The following is a 17,592-nucleotide window of genomic DNA, read 5'->3' on the forward strand; positions in this document are numbered from 1 at the left end:
CGGGGAGGGACGAAGGGGAGGGGCCGCCGGGGAAATGTGGGGAGAGGGGAGATCCCGCGAACGCCGGGAACCTTGGGGAAAGGCGCAGAGGTGGGAGTGACCGGCGCGAGAGAGGAAGGAGGGCCCTTGCTGAGTGGAGGTTTGAGGAGCGGTCATGGGAGGCTGCGAGGCTGCCGGGGAGGTGGATAATGAGAAGCCGGGATCAGTAGGTCCAGTGCACTCCGGTGTTCGGAGGAGGGCGCCGGAAAAGCAGGGAGCAAACGAGAAGGTATGGAGGTGAGGAGGCTGGAGCTGCATGACAACAATGAGCGAGCATGTGTGGGAGGAAATGGGCACCACGAGAGTAGTGCTGGTTGGAAGGACAGGCAGGGTTAGGGACCAGGTAACGGAGCGGGGCAGGAGAACTGGTGCTGCCCTGAGCAGCAGGAACCTAGTCCCGCGCCGGCCGTGAGTGTTCCATGGCATCCGCTGGGAACCACATGCTGCTCCTGGCAGGACCCGCTGCAGAATCTCCTGCCGTTAGGACAAGTGGGGTTTCCAGCCCTAGGGAGAATCTATGCATGGATGGGGTTTGGGGCAAATCAGGGAGGCTTGCAGAGGTACCTAGGAATTCCTCTTCTGCCAGCCAGTGAAAAGTGGTGAGGAAAAGAGTCATTTTGGGGTGTAGATGATAAGGGAAGGGATGAAAGCAGAAGAATTGGGAGACAAGTAGCTGGATCCTTGGGAACATTGGCTGGTATTTATTTCTGTCCCATGTAGAAACCAGAGCTGCTTCCAAGGTGGTTGGTAGAACTTTGTTGGGAGAGTATGGCATCTGTGGGGCCATCCTTGAAGGTCCCCTTCCTGGGCTCATGGCAGGATGTTTAGTGCTAATCTAGGTCTCGTCTCCCCTCACTCCAGACACTGTTGTATCGATGTCCCTTGTCACTTGATCATCAGTGGAGAAGGTTGTGGGGGGAGGTAATTAATGAAGGAAAATTCTCTTCTCCCCTTCCATAACCTTCTTCCCAAGACAAAGTAAAAAAGGCAGTAAAGTATTACAGGACAACAGGAGAAACTAGGCTATGGCAACAAGTTGGAGCCTGTGCAGTTTCTGGAAAGAAACATGGGACAGTTGGAGCTTAAGTGGTCCCTTATCACTAATGTGCAAATTCCAGTGTGATAGGTAGGGATCCATCCTGGTCCCTGTGACAGTGAGAATGGTTGAGGCTCCGGGACTTTCCAGGCACTAAGCTGCGTTGGGGAGCAGCTATAGCTGAGTCTTTCCGTATCCCCTGAGGTTATATGTTCCATCACTGGGAGGCTATTACTGTTTGCTTGGGGTATCTTCAGGTCAATGGGGCTGCTCCTCAAAGGAGGAGCATTGGTAGTTTTGCTGCTTCCAGAGATCCTGATAGGACACCCTGCCCCCAGAATCACTAGAGACGAAGGTCATTATGGGAATGGGGGAATGACATCACTATATAATTCTTTTTCCAACTTCTCAAAGAAGGTAGAGATAAAAAGTTTGCTGACCTGCCCATCTCCGTCCTCACCCCTCAGGCCTATGAGCTGTCCACGCTGACAGGGACACAGGTGCTGTTGCTGGTGGCCAGTGAGACAGGCCATGTGTATACCTTTGCCACACGAAAACTGCAGCCCATGATCACCAGTGAGACCGGCAAGGCACTGATTCAGACCTGCCTCAACTCTCCAGACTCTCCACCCCGCTCAGACCCCACAACAGACCAGAGAATGAGTGCCACTGGCTTTGAAGAGACAGATCTCACCTACCAGGTGTCGGAGTCTGACAGCAGTGGGGAGACCAAGGTGTGTTTGGGTTGCCTATGTGAGAGGAGGGAAGGGAGGGGGGTCCCTCTCTCTTTCTGGCCCAGGGCAGGTGGATAGGTGCCCACTGATGTGGAGTGGAGCCTGATTAACGACCCTTGTCCTAGGGGACAGGTGTCCATCCTCACTTTCCTGATAGAAGACCGGCCCCCTAGATAAGCGGGCGGCCTCCGTGCCCATATAAGGCCGGCTCGGGCTCCACGCCGGCCTCCCGCCCGCAGCCCGCCTGCCTGGCAGGGCCTTTGCATTCCTCCCGCCAGCTGTCTCCCCGCTAGGGGCGGGGGTGTAGCTTAGCCCGGCCCTCTGGGCTTGGTCGCCAGGGAGTAGAAAGGGAGCACTCCGGTTCCGGGGTCCTGAGAACCCAGCACTCTTAGCAGGCGGGCTAGTTGACTGGACCGGGGACTACCTTACAAGCCAGCCGCCTGCCCCTTCAGGGTGTTGGGGGCCTGGGCAGTTAGGGAACGCATATTGCCTGCTGCTAGGGATGCCTGCGCTGTTACTCCTCCCCCTTCCTTTTCCCGGTAAGGAGAGGGGGTGGGGCTTCCTCCCTTGCTGTCTGGGGAGCTCCACCTTCCGGGTGGCACTTAACTGACTGGCCAATGGGAGGAAGCGGTACTGTTTGCCTTAGCAACGCCTCCGCCAATCAAGGGTCTTGGGCCCAGCTGCTTAGCAAACGTCTCGTGCTGACCCACCCCCCAGCCTTTGAGCTTCTGGTTGACTCAGTTCGGGTCTGGGCTTGGTGGCTTGGTTCTCAGTTTCCTCCTTCCCCTTCTAAGAAGGAAGTCTTCCTGAGGAGAGAGTCAGTGCTGTAGGCTCCCCGCTCTCTTAGTGGCATATCATCTGTAATAATTTTTAAACTTTTATAACAGCAGGGCTCATTTATTCCCAGGAAATTTTGTTGGATGAGTACATTCTTTTGGTAGTTTACATCTTGGGTGTTTGACATATAGTGTGTCATTGCCAGACCCTCAAGATCTCTCTCAAACTCTTAAGTTCCCCGAGAAACTCTCAGTTCATATCTCAGAAGCCTGACAAATTAGAACTGGAAGAACTCTTAAAGAAAACATAGCAGCCCAGCCCCCTTATGCTTATAGAAGAAGAAAACCGAGGTTCAGAAAAGGGGAGTGGTTATTTCAGGGTCACTTAGATGGTCATTACCAGAGCTAGGAACAGACTTTGGTGTCCTGACTCCCCAGCCAATGGGATTACCACAGTCCACTGGAGCAGAGGACTCAGGGGATTATAATGATGAAAATGATAATCATCATCATAAGAGCAGCAAATATTTATTTTTTTATGTGCCAGGTACTGTTTTCTAAGTGATTTACGTATGCTAACCTACTTAATCCTTACAGCAACCTAAGGGGTAGGTATTATCCTCCTTTTACCGATAGAAAACTGTAGCTGAGTATATCAATAACTTACCCAAGAGTGAGGCATCAGGTAAATGTGGCGTTGGGATTTGAACCCAAGCTCACTGGTTTCAGTCTGGGTTCTCAGTCCACACAAAACTTCTGCAAAGGCAGGGTCTGGTAGAGGCTCATTGCTTCATCTTTACTCTGGGTATAGGACACACTGAAGCCGGCGTTCACAGTCACCAACCTGCCGGGTACAACCTCTACCATCCAAACAGCACCTAGCACCTCTACCACCATGCAAGTCAGCAGCGGCCCCTCCTTTCCCATCACCAACTACCTGGCACCAGTGTCTGCTAGTGTCAGCCCCAGTGCTGTCAGCAGTGCCAATGGGACTGTGCTGAAGAGTACAGGCAGCGGCCCTGTCTCCTCTGGGGGCCTTATGCAGCTGCCTACCAGCTTCACCCTCATGCCTGGTGAGTCACGAGGGGAAGGGAGAGATTCGTCCTCTCTGGGGCAAATCAAGCATGCTAAGAGTGTGTTTAGGGCTGGCACCAAGAGAACCTCTTTCCCTGCTCAGAAGGAAGGTGAATAGGGGCCAGAGCCTGAGAGAAGCCTCTTATGTCCCGTTGGCAGGCATACCTCTGCCCACTGAGACCCCTGCTGTCCTTGTCAGTAAGTTTCAACCATATATTCTGGCCCTGTCTAGCTACCCCAGCCCCGTGCCCCTATTGCCACAGGGCAGTAGACGTTTCACCACTTCCTGCCTTGACTGGAAGGCAGATCATGTCCTTGATGGGTTATTGCCAGCTCTTGGGTCAACTGAAGAAAAGAGAGGCAAGGCCCAGGGCAGGAGGAGGAGGGATGGGCAAGAGCAGAGTGTGGAAGCCCCCAGAGGGGAGATTCGGGCATGAAGGGCCTCTTTGGCTTCCAGGAAAGATAGTGATGGGAGTTGGGGACCAGTGTGCCAGACCCTGGGACTGGGGTGTCCATGGGTCCTTGGTGGAGGTGGCAATTGGGTGGGACAGAGCACAAATAAGACTCTGTGTTTTGCAGGTGGGGCAGTGGCCCAGCAGGTCCCAGTGCAGGCCATTCAAGTGCACCAGGCCCCACAGCAGGCGTCTCCCTCCCGTGACAGCAGCACAGACCTCACGCAGACCTCCTCCAGCGGGACAGGTATAGCTCGCAGCCCTGTCACCCTCCCTCCCTGCCTTCCCCCACGCGGCCTAGCAGTAGGTGCCCAACAGTAACCCTCCTATAACTAAAGTCAAGGGATTTCTTAAAGTGGAGATTGAGGCTTTTGGCCTAATAATTATGGGAAAGTCAGGTGAGGATGACTGAATTTTGAATCCCACCCTGCAGTGGGCTGTGGATTCCAGAAGAAAATTAGGGACCATTGATGCTACCTCCTCATTCAGATGAGGAGCCTGAGGCCTAGAAATAAGAAATTACTTGCTCAAAGACACGTTTGCTTAATTATCAAGAAGGACTTAGAGAGCAATTTTCTCTTTGTGTGAGGGTCTTACAGGTTTTGAGTAGCCACAGTTACCCTCAGGTATCTCTAGACATTTTAGAAATGATGAGATACTCTGAAAATAAAGTTAATTTTAAGTTCTTATTATTTATAACCTTATTACTCAAAGTGTGGCCTCTGGACTGGGAACACCCAGCATTACCTGGGAGCTTGTTGGAAATACAGAATATTGAGTCTTACCCCAAACCTACTGAATCAGAGTCCGTGTTTTTTTATTTTTTTTTGAGACAGAGTCTCACTCTGTCGCCCAGGCTGGAGTGCAGTGGCGCGATCTTGGCTCACCACAAGCTCTGGATCCCGGGTTCACGCCATTTTGCTGCCTCAGCCTTCCGAGAGCTGGGACTTAAAGGCGCCCGCCACCATGCCCAGCTAGTTTGTTTATATTTTTGGTAGAGACGGAGTTTCACTGTGTTAGCCAGGATGGTCTCGATCTCCTGACCTCATGATCCGCCTGCCTTGGCCTCTCAGAGTGCTGGGATTACAGGCGTGATCCACTGCACCCAGCCCAGAGTCTGTGTTTTAACAAGATTCCCATATAATGCACATTAACATTTGAGAAGTGGTTGTTTGAAAGATGAATTTGTTAGCTGTGCATTAAGAAGGAGGGAGAATGAAAACAAACAAAAAATAAGATGTTAGAGTTCCCTAAAAGGGAAGTATCTGAGTTTTCTGAGAGTAGGTCAGTCATAATCTTTGTTTTTCCCAAGATTTGGGACTTAGAGAATTCAGCAGATAGACAGTTGAATAGTACAATGTGATAGGATACAATTAAAGATTGATGCTGTTGTGTTCAAGAAAAAATAGGCTTTTCTTAGTTGATGATGGAGCGGAGGAATAGTCGTGTCTAGCTTCTGACCTGGGAAATGGCAAGAGGGCTCTGGGGGCCTGGAATTCCTAGGGAATGGGAGATATCAGTAGGGACCAGTACCGAGCTGACACATGTCTGTGTTTGCCAGTGACGCTGCCCGCCACCATCATGACGTCATCCGTGCCCACAACTGTGGGTGGCCACATGATGTACCCTAGCCCGCATGCGGTGATGTATGCCCCCACCTCAGGCCTGGGTGATGGCAGCCTCACCGTGTTGAATGCCTTCTCCCAGGCACCATCTACCATGCAGGTGTCCCACAGCCAGGTCCAGGAGCCAGGTGAGTAGAGGAACAGGGCTAAGGAAAGGAGGACCGTTTCCTTCCTTATACACACACACACATGCACACACACATGTATGCACTGATGCCTACAAATATTTCTACCCAAATACAACACAGACTTGGATGCTTACATACACATTTGGATACCCATGCACACTTGAACACTCACACCCACATGCACCCTCAGACACTGGCACCCTTTCCCTTGGGCTCTTACATCTGAGACTCCCCCGGTCACTTGTGCATTTGTCACCACTCCTCTAATATCTGGAAGTTTCAACAAACAATGTGAGTATCTCCTGTGGTTTTCCAATGTAGGTGGCGTCCCCCAGGTGTTCCTGACAGCATCATCTGGGACAGTGCAGATCCCTGTTTCAGCAGTTCAGCTCCACCAGGTAGGCAGGGATATCTTTCACCCCATCCCAGATAGCCACTTCTTTGTCTTGACCTTGGGGGATCCTGTTCATCAAAGCCAAAATCCCTAGCCTGGAAGCCCATCTGCTTTTCTGCTCAGGCCTGTGGTTGGCAGGCAGGGAAGCCAGGGGAGCCTGAGCCGGCTGGCCAGTCCCTGCCTCTCCTCATTCACCCCCTTCCCTCCAGATGGCTGTGATAGGGCAGCAGGCCGGGAGCAGCAGCAACCTCACCGAGCTACAGGTGGTGAACCTGGACACCGCCCACAGCACCAAGAGTGAATGATCCGCCCGCCGCCCTGGACAGATGGCCCAAGGGACGGCACCACTTATTTATTGTTGCCTTTTCACGTTTTCTTTATACACACGTTGACGGGCCGCAGGAGGGAGGCGGGGAGGAGGAACGGGCAGCCACAGGACTGAGCCCTCTCACTCCAGCCAAAGAAATGGGCCTGCCTGCCTCCACCCGTCCTCCCTCAGCCTCCCCTTCTTCCCGCCCCACCTCCCATTTCTGTTGATGGAGGGGCCGTCCTCCTTCCTGGGACCCCCTCGCCAGCTTGGCTCGATGTTTGCCATGAGTATTAGCTTACCCAATGGGACCGTGCCCCGCCTCCCCACACACAGGCCTTCTGTGGGGCTGGGCACTGTGTCCTCCTCTAAAGAAGCAGTTGGGGCCCTCTTGCTAGCCTCCTTGCTGACCCCAGGTCAGCCCTGTGTCTGCCACAGGCTGGGTCAAAAGAGCCCTGCCCCTGCCCCTCAGGGGGCCAGCTGGGGAGACAGGGGCTTCTTCCCTCACACTGCTGCCCTCTGCCCCTTCAGTTCCTGAGTAGCTGGGCCTGTGCACTGGGCAGGTTCCTGGGGCTGCCTGCCCTGCCTTGCCGCTCCCCTTGGACCTCCAGGGGATCCTGGGTTGGAGGGAACCACCAGCGTTCCCTTCTCCCCCTTGTCTTCCCCCCTCTCCTCCCAGCTGCTTTACTTAAAGTTGATTTTGAACTTTTTATTTGAGGAGACGAAGTGAAAACAAATCTATAAATATATATTTTTAAAATATTTAACTTTTTTTTATGGCGTTTTTCTCGTCCCCCTCCCTGCCCAAACTCCCCTTCCCTGGGGAGCCCAAGGGCTCCCCAGAACTGGCTGGGCCCCTGGGGACAGAGCCACCCCACGAGCTCGGGGTCCGCCAGTGTGTGGGGGAGATTCTGGGTTTGCCCAGTCCTGGGTTGTTTCCAGGAGAAAGCCGGGGGAGGGGCCCTCAGGCCATGCCCCAACGGGGTGGGGAGGGTGACCCACAGCTCTGGGCCTCTTTTTGCCCTTTAGGGCTGTTGCTAGGGAGAGGGAAGAGGGAGACCAAATGTCGGGGTGGGGGTGGGAGGGTGTCAGGCGGAGGCAACCGACTTCATTTGTGCCACACGCATGGGCATTGCAGCCTTGTGCTGTCCCAGGCCTGCAGCTGCCTGGGGCCCAAGTTGCAGTGAGCAGGGTGGGGTCTGGGAGGGGGTGAGAGGCAGGAATGGGGGTCAGAAGAAGTGGGAGCAGCTCTTGGGCTGAATGCAGCCAAAGGGGAGCCAGAAATGGGCAGCTCTCCCAGGGAGTGAGCAGCTACTGTAACTTTTTTAAATTAAGACAAAAAGCCTTGAAGAAAATGAATTTATTTTTCTAAGTGTAACCTCAGTATTTATGTAATTTGTACAGGGGCCATGCCCCACCCCCCTCCTCCCCCTTTGGGGTAGACCTTGAGGGTGGGCCAGCATAGGGGGGAGGGTCTTTTACCCTGTGTCAGAGCCTACCTTCACCACCTATATCCAGAAAGGGAGCTTTTTCAGAAACGGGGCAGCAGTGGGGTGAAATTTTCTTAACCCCAAGACTGCCTTCAGTAGGAACAAGCTGGCTTCTGTGATTAGGTGAAGGGGTGGGGGAAGATTTTACGCACAGCCTAGTTATCAAGGGGATGATTTGCCGACATGTTTGAGAACCCCCTAACCTCTAACCCTCATTGCTGTCTTGCCCCAGTTTGGGGTGCCAAGATGGAAGTCACCTTTCTGGGCTTTCTCCTGGAGATAGCTGGGGCTTATGGGTGGCTTTCAAGGCTGGGGCATGGCAAATCAGGGGCCAGAGAGCAGGGGAGCTTGGGACTCAGGTCTGTAACTGCCCAGCCCCTTTTCTCTGCTCTTGTTTCACTCCACCACCACTCACTCACTCCCTACTCCCCCACCCATGGGAGGAGACCTTTGATGAATTCTTCCTCTCCTTCCCACAAAAGACAGACCCCGTGAGTGAATCAGGCAAAGTGCTTATAATGTGTGTTGTGTGAGCGTGGCCTTGGGAGGACATACGTGTGTCAGGGATGAGTTGAGGTGGCATTTTTATGTGCAGCGACCCTTGGTGTTTCCCTTCCTCGGTGGCTCTGGGGTATGTGTGTGTGTGTGTGCCTGAGTGTGTGTGCGTGAATGTGAGTGTGTATGTCAGTGGTTTCTACTTCCCCTGGGATGCTGACCCAGGAATAGTGGACATGGTCACAGTCCTATGTACAGAGCTTTCTTTTGTATTAAAAAAAAAATACTCTTTCAATAAATGTATCATTTTTGTGCACAGACTGTGGGGTCTTTGGCTCTGTTTTTCTACTTAGGGAGGGACGGGGGTATGAACGCGAGGCAAACTCCTAAAATTGCTGCTCTGAGTAGCGATCTGGGCTGCTTGATGAGAACAGTAATGCTAAGGTGTGCTTTGGGCAGTTTAATTCTATACGATTTAATTTAAGGAATGTTTTGCGGGTGGCCGCGGACCTTCTCCCTGTGCGTGGTTTTGCTAGGTGTTAAGGCCAACGCAGAGGAGCAATTATAATTAACAGGAAAAGTGACACAACTAATCCAAAGCATTGCTGAAGGGTTTGGGAAACTCATGGGCACGTGACCTACTGAAAAGTCAAAAAGGACAGCCTTAAGGTGGGAGTGTGCGTTACTATGTTTCGTCAGCATGATCGCTGTGATGGGAGAGGGAGGATTAGGAGAGCCGACCCAGTGAAGAGGAGGGGGCTTCTTCCTGCTGCTAAGAGAGGAGCAACGTGACCTCGATCCCTGGCTCCGCCGGGAGCGCGCCCCCACGACCCTCTCCCCATGCAGCCGCCGCGGTAGCACGCATGCTCCACTCGCGCGCTGTTCCGCCACGCTCGGCGTGGGCCGCGGTGGGACCCGTAGGTGCCTGGCCGTGCGTGCAGTCGCCGTGTGACCCGGAAGGGAGCTCTGAAGAGGCGGGGCCAGGACGGCGGGACCGGCCGCTGGGTCCCAGCGAGGGCTGAGCCGGGCGGTGGGAGGTGAGAGGAGAGTTCTGCGCCGACCCGGTCCCTCCCCTTTTCCTGTCTCCTCCCCGGTTCTTTAGCCACTGTCCATGGGGCTGACGAAGGGAAGGAGGTCTTGCTCTCTGAGATTCACTGGATCTTTTCAGCTTCTTTGGGCCGCGCCCCCAAACATCCTCCCCCCTCCCCCCAACCTGTTCCCTCTGCAGTGCTGGCCTCCTCCACAGCTCTGCAAGCTTGGGCTTGACCTTGCTATCTGCTGGTCTCATCCCTGCGTCCAGACCTCACCCCCACACCTCAGTTCACTGTTGCTCTCCTAGGCCCACATTACATCCCCCCACCTCCTCCTACCCGATTGTTTTACTTCCCCCTGCTGCTAATCAGTTGCCCGCTGGCACATCGCTGGTTACCATCCAGGCTTGCCCCCCATCCTAAGTGGACCCCTACTTCCATTGAGGTCCACATCCTTCTTTCTCCCTCCTCTTCACTTCTACTCTAATCTTCTGTCCCTGTACCCCAACATGACCCCTGCCCTGACCACCCATATCTTCATCTGGGTTTACCTTCTTCCATTCTTATTCTCACTATTCCCTGTTGCTCCTGCACTGCTTCATATCACTCATATCTTTCCTGATCATTCCACTCCCATTTATAGTTGGTCTTAATAACTTTGCATTTATTTGATGACTCCCCTACCTTCTCCATCTAAGAATAATAATAGATTATGTTTACTGAACACTCATGTGCTCGATGCTGTTCCAAGTGCTTTACATACATGATCTTTTTTAAATTCATGAAGTAACTATGAATATTACTACCATCTTGCAGAAGAGGAAACAAGCTCAGAGGTTAAGTAACTTGTTCCAGACTATGCAGACAGTGAGACAAAGAGCCAGAATTCAGAGTCACATTTATCTGACACTAAAATCTCTGAATATTGCTTCTCTCCTGACCTCATTTCCTACCTTTAACCCAGTGATTGCCACCTCTATCTTATCTACCTGACTTACTTAGATCCTTACCATACATACAGCATAAGTGCAGGGTGGGACCTGGTCATCTTTCCCATAATTTTATCTGGTCCCTAGGGCCCTCCCCCTTTCACAAGACTCGAAAACACTTTTCCTATCCAGTCATTTGCCCCAACATCCCAGCCTTTTGTCATCTCTGTTCTCTGTATCTGCCATGGCCCACCCTTTGCATCCATCTTGCAGCTTTACTCTGTCATTTATGCTCCTTGTCATGCCCCTCCACTGTCCTACTTTTCCTCACATGTTCTGACCCCACTGCCTCTCATGCTGCTGTGCTTCCTGTCCACCCATGTCATCCTTCTAAATCCTAATCTGTAATCCTCAGCCACCCTGCTATCCTGCCTAAACTATCTTGCTTAACTGTCACTGTTTATTGTTACCTTGCCTATTATTCTTTTCATTATCTTTTTGTAAACTCCCCTTCCTCCCTTCCTCCCTTCCTCCCTTCCTCCCTTCCTTTCTTCCTTTCTTTTTTGACAGAATCTCGCTCTGTTGCCCAGGCTGGAATGCAGTGGTGCGGTCTTGGCTCACTGCAACCTCCGCCTCCTGGGTTCAAGTGATTCTCCTGCCTCAGCCTCCTGAGTAGCATATGCCACCACACCCGGCTAATTTTTGTATTTTTAGTAGAGATGGGGTTTCACTGTGTTGACCAGGCTGGTCTTGAACTCCTGACCTGGTGATCTGCCCACCTTGGCCTCCCAAAGAGCTGGGATTATAGGCGTGAGCCACCAGGCCCAGCCAACTCTTCCATTTCTTAAATCTCTTCATCCCCTCACTGTCTTCACTCCATTCTCCTTCTGTTATAAATCCCAAAGTATGTTCAGCTATTTATTCCATCCTATTTTTTGCCTTTTCTGTTTGGCCTCCTAAATTCTACCATGCAGCCTACCGATCACCACCCACCTTCTCTGTGTCTCAAGATTCCACCCCCTCTGTATTTTTTTTATTTTCTCATACTGCCTTATCTTTCTCCTTATATATCCCAGGAGGTCAGGATGGTCGGGGAACGGCATGCTGGGGACCTCATGGTGCCTTTAGGGCCTCGGCTGCAGGCATATCCTGAAGAACTCATTCGACAGAGGCCTGGGCATGATGGGCATCCTGAATACCTGATCCGATGGAGTGTCCTGAAGTGTGGGGAAGTGGGCAAAGTGGGTGTGGAAGAAGGCAAAGCAGAGCACATCCTCATGTGGCTGTCAGCTCCTGAGGTCTACGCCAACTGCCCTGGGCTGTTAGGTGAGCGGGCACTATCTAAGGGACCTCAGCACGAACCAGCTGGGGTTTCAGGAAGCTTTCCTCGAGATCCAGGAGGCCCGGATGAAGTGGCAATGGGAGAGATGGAGGCTGATGTGCAGGTGCTGGTACGCAGGGCAGCCAGGCAGCTGGCAGAAAGTGGGACCCCAAGCCTCACGGCTGCTGTGCTCCACACCATCCACGTGCTCAGTGCCTACGCCAGCATCGGGCCCCTCACTGGTGTCTTCAGGGAGACAGGAGCCCTGGACCTGCTTATGCACATGTTGTGCAATCCTGAGCCTCAGATCCGCCGGAGTGCAGGCAAAATGCTGCAGGCTCTGGCAGCCCACGATGCTGGTAAGAGACAGCCAGGGAAGAAGGAAAACAATGGAGAAAATGGGGCCACAGGGAGTAAGAACAGAAAGAGGAGAGATTTTCTAGCTCTGTAAGAACACCTAGTATTTGGTGAATATCAATTTGATGCAAAGGAAAAATACAGATTCATAGGCTATTTCAGGTGTATAAAGAGGCTAAAATGATAGCCTCTGGCTTATCTGTTCATTCTCAGTGCATTGACCAGAGAAGAGAATAGGATTTATCTGTATTTTTGAAACTGGATTGAGATTTATTAGTTGGTTTTGAAATCAATTTGGTGGGTTACAACCAACATTTTAAAAAAAACTTAAGTCATTAGTGTGTAGCACTTAGTAGGGGTAAATTTTGTACCATAAAATGTATTTCAGTTATATGTATGTATGTTTGTAACAGGTTACCATATAAAACATATTTCTTGCTGTGAGTCTTAGTAACAAAGTTTGAAATCCTCTGGGATAGGAGGTAGAATCTAGGAAAGGCAGGGAGAAAGTACTGGGGATTGAGGAGAAGTTATGGATTGGGTATGGATTACAGGGAGTCGGGCTCACGTCCTTCTGTCACTGAGCCAGCAAGATGGCATCGAGCAGCACATGGATTTTGACAGTCGCTATACATTGCTGGAGCTGTTTGCAGAAACCACATCCTCTGAAGAACACTGCATGGCCTTTGAGGGCATTCATCTGCCTCAGGTACACTACCGGCTGTAGGGAAATGCTGTGTACAAGGGCTGAGGCATTATTTCTGAAAACATGGTTCAGGACTGAATGTTAGCACCAGAGCCACCTGGGAACTTGTTAACATGAAGGTTCATGTCCTCCCTCTCAGCCCCTCTCCATTCAGAATTTCTGAGATGAGAACCCAGAAATCTGTGTCTTAAGACACTCCGTGTGCCTTTCTTACACAAATCAAAGTTGGAGAACTACAGGCCTGGGGAGAAGGCCTTTATATTTTTCTGTAGAGGAGGATACTGGGGGGAAAGGGAGAGGCTAAAGCCAGGAAGAGATGAACCTGTCCCAAGTATTGTGCCTTACAGATCCCAGGAAAGCTGCTCTTCTCCTTGGTGAAGCGCTACCTTTGTGTCACCTCCCTCCTGGATCAGCTGAATAACAGTCCAGAGCTGGGAGCTGGAGACCAAAGCTCCCCATGTGCCACAAGAGAGAAAAGCCGGGGACAGCGGGAGCTGGAGTTCAGCATGGCTGTGGGCAATCTCATCTCTGAGCTTGTGCGGAGCATGGGCTGGGCCCGGAACCTCAGCGAACAGGGCATGTCACCTCCCCGGCCAACCCGGTCCATCTTTCAGCCCTACATTTCAGGCCCCAGCCTTTTACTCCCCACCATTGTCACCACCCCCAGAAGACAAGGGTGGGTCTTCCGCCAGCGCTCTGAATTCTCCAGCCGTAGTGGCTATGGAGAATATGTGCAGCAGACGCTGCAGCCGGGGATGCGAGTGCGGATGCTGGATGATTATGAGGAGATCAGTGCTGGGGACGAGGGCGAGTTCCGGCAGAGCAACAACGGCATTCCCCCTGTGCAGGTGGGCAGCACGTGGTGGTGAGACACTGTTGGGAGTTTATTTGGGGTGGGGTATAGCTGGGACTTCATACAGCGGACTCCTGCAGGCCACCCAAGAAGAAACCCCCTTGGGGAATTGGAATGATACAAGGGGGTTGGCATTTGCGGGGGGTGCATTTGGAGGGCTGAGAAAATCTGGCAGGGGTGTGGGGTGTGGGTGAACTGTAAGTTCATGGGAGACTCACCCAGGAAGCAGAACTGATAAATGGAGATACCTCCCCACCACCACCAGTGGAAGAGGCTAGGAAGGAATGTGGAAGCAGAGAACATCATGGTTAAGAAGAGGCAGGGCCCACTCCTGATAAGGGAAGGAAGCCTTTTGCCATATGGGGTTTTTTCCAGGCTTAGCCAGCTGTGTATGTGAGGGTGCGCCCCAAATCTATGCTTGGGCATGTCCTTTCAAGCCTTCACAGGCCAAGGCTCAGATGGTTGAGCCTTCTCTATTCTGCCCTCTTTCTTCCTCCCTCATACCAGGTTTTCTGGCAGTCGACAGGCCGCACTTACTGGGTGCACTGGCACATGCTGGAGATCCTGGGCCCTGAGGAAGCCACTGAGGATAAGGCTTCAGCAGCTGTGGAGAAGGGGGCAGGGGCTACTGTGTTGGGCACAGGTGAGCCTAAGAGGGGACATGGATAGCTTGTCTCTGAACAGAGGAGTAGTGACTGGGATGAAGCCACTTCTGACCAGGAGCAGTCCTAGGGGTCCAGAAATGGACCCCATTCCTGAGGGGTGCTGATCCCCACCATGCCTGTGTCCTCAGCATTTCCCTCCTGGGACTGGAATCCTATGGATGGGCTCTACCCTTTGCCGTATCTCCAGCCCGAACCTCAGAAGAATGAGAGAGTGGGATATCTGACCCAGGCTGAATGGTGGGAGCTGCTTTTCTTTATCAAAAAGTTGGACTTGTGTGAGCAGCAGCCAATTTTCCAGAATCTTTGGAAGAACGTGGATGAGGTATTATAGGCCTGAGATACCTGGGGATTTTCTAGTAGGGTTAGAGGTGGGATTCTCTAGAAGGAGTTTCAGACAGGGGATACCACTAGGGGGAGGCTGGAGCTAGAGGTTAGAGTTAGGAGAAGTCCTGCTGGGGGGCAGAGGCAAGTGCTGTGAGGGTTTAGTATGTAGAAGGTGTGGGGGCGTGGTGGGGAGTGATCACCCTTCCCGTTACTGACCCCAAGACCTTTGTGTCTGCTTATCTCTTAAACGTATACCCCTTCTGTTGACAGACTCTGGGTGAAAAGGCCCTAGGTGAGATCTCTGTGTCCGTGGAGATGGCTGAGAGTCTGCTGCAGGTTCTCAGTAGTCGATTTGAGGGCAGCACTCTCAATGACCTGCTCAACTCCCAGATCTACACCAAGTATGGGCTGCTGTCTGATGAACGAAGCAGCTCGTCTACTTCACGAAATCACTCCTGTACCCCAGATCCAGAAGAGGAGTCCAAGTCGGAGGCCAACTTCTCAGAGGAAGAGACTGAGTCCCCCAAAGCAAAGGCCGAGGCCCCTAAGACAGAGGCCGAGCCCACCAAGACAAGGACTGAGCCCCCCATGGCACAGAGTGATTCGCAGCTGTTTAACCAGCTTCTGGTGACTGAGGGGATGACCCTGCCCACTGAGATGAAGGAGTCAGCCAGTGGTGAGTCAGGTTCTGGGAGGAAGCAATTGGAACAGGTCCTGGGTGGTCTCAGTAGAAGAAATGGATAGTCAGGATTGAAGGAAAACCATGGAAGAAGGTCATTTTTGCAGGGGAAAATGCCTTGGAACCATGTGTCCATCTTCTTCCTTTTGACCTTGATTGTATTTAATTAACCAGCGCTCCCTTCAGTATCTCTGGAAAAGGAGGGTCCTTTTTCTGTGGTGTCTTCATCTCCTTTGTTTGATCATTAGATCCCTGACACAGAATTGGAAAACTATGCAAGCTGCAGTAGCCGATAATGTATTTAAATATTGGTAGGATAACTGGGCTTGACTTTAAAGACTTCTAACTTCAAGGTGCCACAGTTCTTTTAGCCATTGCCTTTTCCCACCAATTTCAGAAATGGCCAGAGCCTTGCGGGGTCCCGGTCCTCGCAGCTCCCTGGATCAACATGTGGCAGCGGTCGTGGCCACTGTGCAGATATCCAGCTTGGACACAAACCTGCAGCTTTCAGGGCTCTGTGCCCTCTCTCAGGCTGTGGAGGAGGTCACTGAGCGGGATCACCCTCTGGTCCGTCCTGACAGATCACTGAGGTTAGCATATTGGGGAGGGAAGAGGTTTTGGTTGAAGCTGTAGGCAAAGGATGGTGGTAGAGGGGAAGGAGCTTTGAGATCACGAATTAGAAAAGCTGGGGATGAGGAAAGGCTCAGCCTGAGGAGCAGCCGAGCAGGAAGGTTGGATGTTTTAATGGCTCGTATCCTTGGAGCACTTCTGTTATGCCAGGCACTATGCTAGTATTTTTTTTTTTTTTTTTTGAAACATAGTCTTGCTCTGTCACCCAGGCTGGAATGCAGTGGCCGGATCTCAGCTCACTGCAAGCTCCGCCTCCCGGGTTTACGCCATTCTCCTGCCTTAGCTGGGACTACAGGCACCCACCACCTTGCCCGGCTAGTTTTTTGTATTTTTTAGTAGAGACGGGGTTTCACCGTGTTAGCCAGGATGGTCTCGATCTCATGACCTCGTGATCCGCCCATCTCGGCCCCCAAAGTGCTGGGATTACAGGCTTGAGCCACCGCGCCCGGCCAATGCTAGTATTTTACGTGCGTTCTCTTATTAAATCCACCTAACATCGGAGGAAACGTTGGTAATATTTATCCTATTGTATGGGTGAGGAAACTGAAGCTTAGAGAATGTAAGTAACTTGCTTAGAGTTTTACAGATAGCAGAGCCAGGATTCAAACCTAGGTCTTTTTGGCTCTAGAACTGGAGTTTTTTCTCTTTCTTTTTCTTTTTTTTCTGTCCCTACTTATTTTTTTTTTTTAAACACATTAGACCTTAAAACCTACTTTATTTTAAAAGTTTTTTCTACTTTTATTTATTTAATTAATTTATTAATTTATTTTTGAGACGGAGTCTTGCTATGTCGTCATGCTGGAGTGCAGTGGTGCGGTCTTGGCTCACTGCAACCTCTGCCTCCCGGGTTCGAGGGATTCTCCTGCCTCAGCCTCCTGAGTAGCTGGGGTTACAAGCACGTGCCACCATCCCCAGCTAATTTTTGTACTTTTAGTAGAGACGGGGTTTCACCATGTTGGCCAGGATGGTCTCAATCTCCTGGCCTCATCATCTGCCCGCCTTGGCCTCCCAAAGTGTTGGGATTACAGGCGTGAGCCACCACGTCCAGCCCTCTACTTTTAAATTATACAAATAACACGCAACATATTCTCATTTTATTTATTTATTTATTTTTATTTATTTACTTGTTTTTGAGACAGAGTCTCACTCTGTCACCCAGGCTAGAGTGCAATAGTGTGATCTTGGCTCACTGCAACCTTTGCCTCCTGGGTTCAAGCAGTTCTTATGTCTCAGCCTCCCAAGTAGCTGGGATTACAGGTGCCCGCCACCATGCCTAGCTAATTTTTGTATTTTAGTAGAGACGAGGTTTCACCATGTTGGCCAGGCTGGTCTCGAACTCCTGATCTCAGATGATCCAGCCTCCCAAAGTGCTGGGATTACAGGTGTGAGCCACCATGCCCAGCTGGATTCTCGTTTTAAAAGATCTGAAGAATGGGCCGGGCGCGGTGGCTCAAGCCTATAATCCCAGCACTTTGGGAGGCCGAGACGGGCGGATCACGAGGTCAGGAGATCAAGACCATCCTGGCGCGGTGGCCAAAGCCTGTAAT

At 51.7% G+C, this 17,592-nt stretch overlaps 2 protein-coding genes across 2 annotated transcripts in view; both read left to right on the top strand.

Moving 5' to 3' along the window:
- Positions 1-1,207: 1,207 nt before the first annotated feature.
- SRF (serum response factor (c-fos serum response element-binding transcription factor)) lies at positions 1,208-8,870 on the top strand. Its single transcript, XM_011986766.1, has 6 exons — positions 1,208-1,809; positions 3,397-3,658; positions 4,239-4,358; positions 5,673-5,864; positions 6,186-6,262; positions 6,468-8,870. The coding sequence occupies exons 1-6, from the start codon at positions 1,642-1,644 to the stop codon at positions 6,561-6,563; spliced, it is 915 nt and encodes a 304-aa protein (XP_011842156.1). The 5' UTR covers positions 1,208-1,641; the 3' UTR covers positions 6,564-8,870.
- A 642-nt stretch (positions 8,871-9,512) lies between these two features.
- The window catches only part of CUL9 (cullin 9), a 44,142-nt gene continuing 36,062 nt past the window's right edge, over positions 9,513-17,592 (top strand). Inside the window, exons 1-8 of the mRNA XM_011986767.1 lie at positions 9,513-9,587; positions 11,587-12,190; positions 12,743-12,897; positions 13,242-13,742; positions 14,255-14,390; positions 14,541-14,734; positions 15,007-15,412; positions 15,813-16,005. Of these exons, the coding sequence (XP_011842157.1) occupies positions 11,596-12,190; positions 12,743-12,897; positions 13,242-13,742; positions 14,255-14,390; positions 14,541-14,734; positions 15,007-15,412; positions 15,813-16,005 (2,180 nt within the window). The 5' untranslated portion in view covers positions 9,513-9,587; positions 11,587-11,595. The remainder of the gene's footprint in view (positions 9,588-11,586; positions 12,191-12,742; positions 12,898-13,241; positions 13,743-14,254; positions 14,391-14,540; positions 14,735-15,006; positions 15,413-15,812; positions 16,006-17,592) is intronic.

Source organism: Mandrillus leucophaeus, unplaced genomic scaffold, assembly GCF_000951045.1.
Source record: "Mandrillus leucophaeus isolate KB7577 unplaced genomic scaffold, Mleu.le_1.0 Scaffold3, whole genome shotgun sequence".
Lineage (NCBI taxonomy): Eukaryota > Metazoa > Chordata > Mammalia > Primates > Cercopithecidae > Mandrillus > Mandrillus leucophaeus.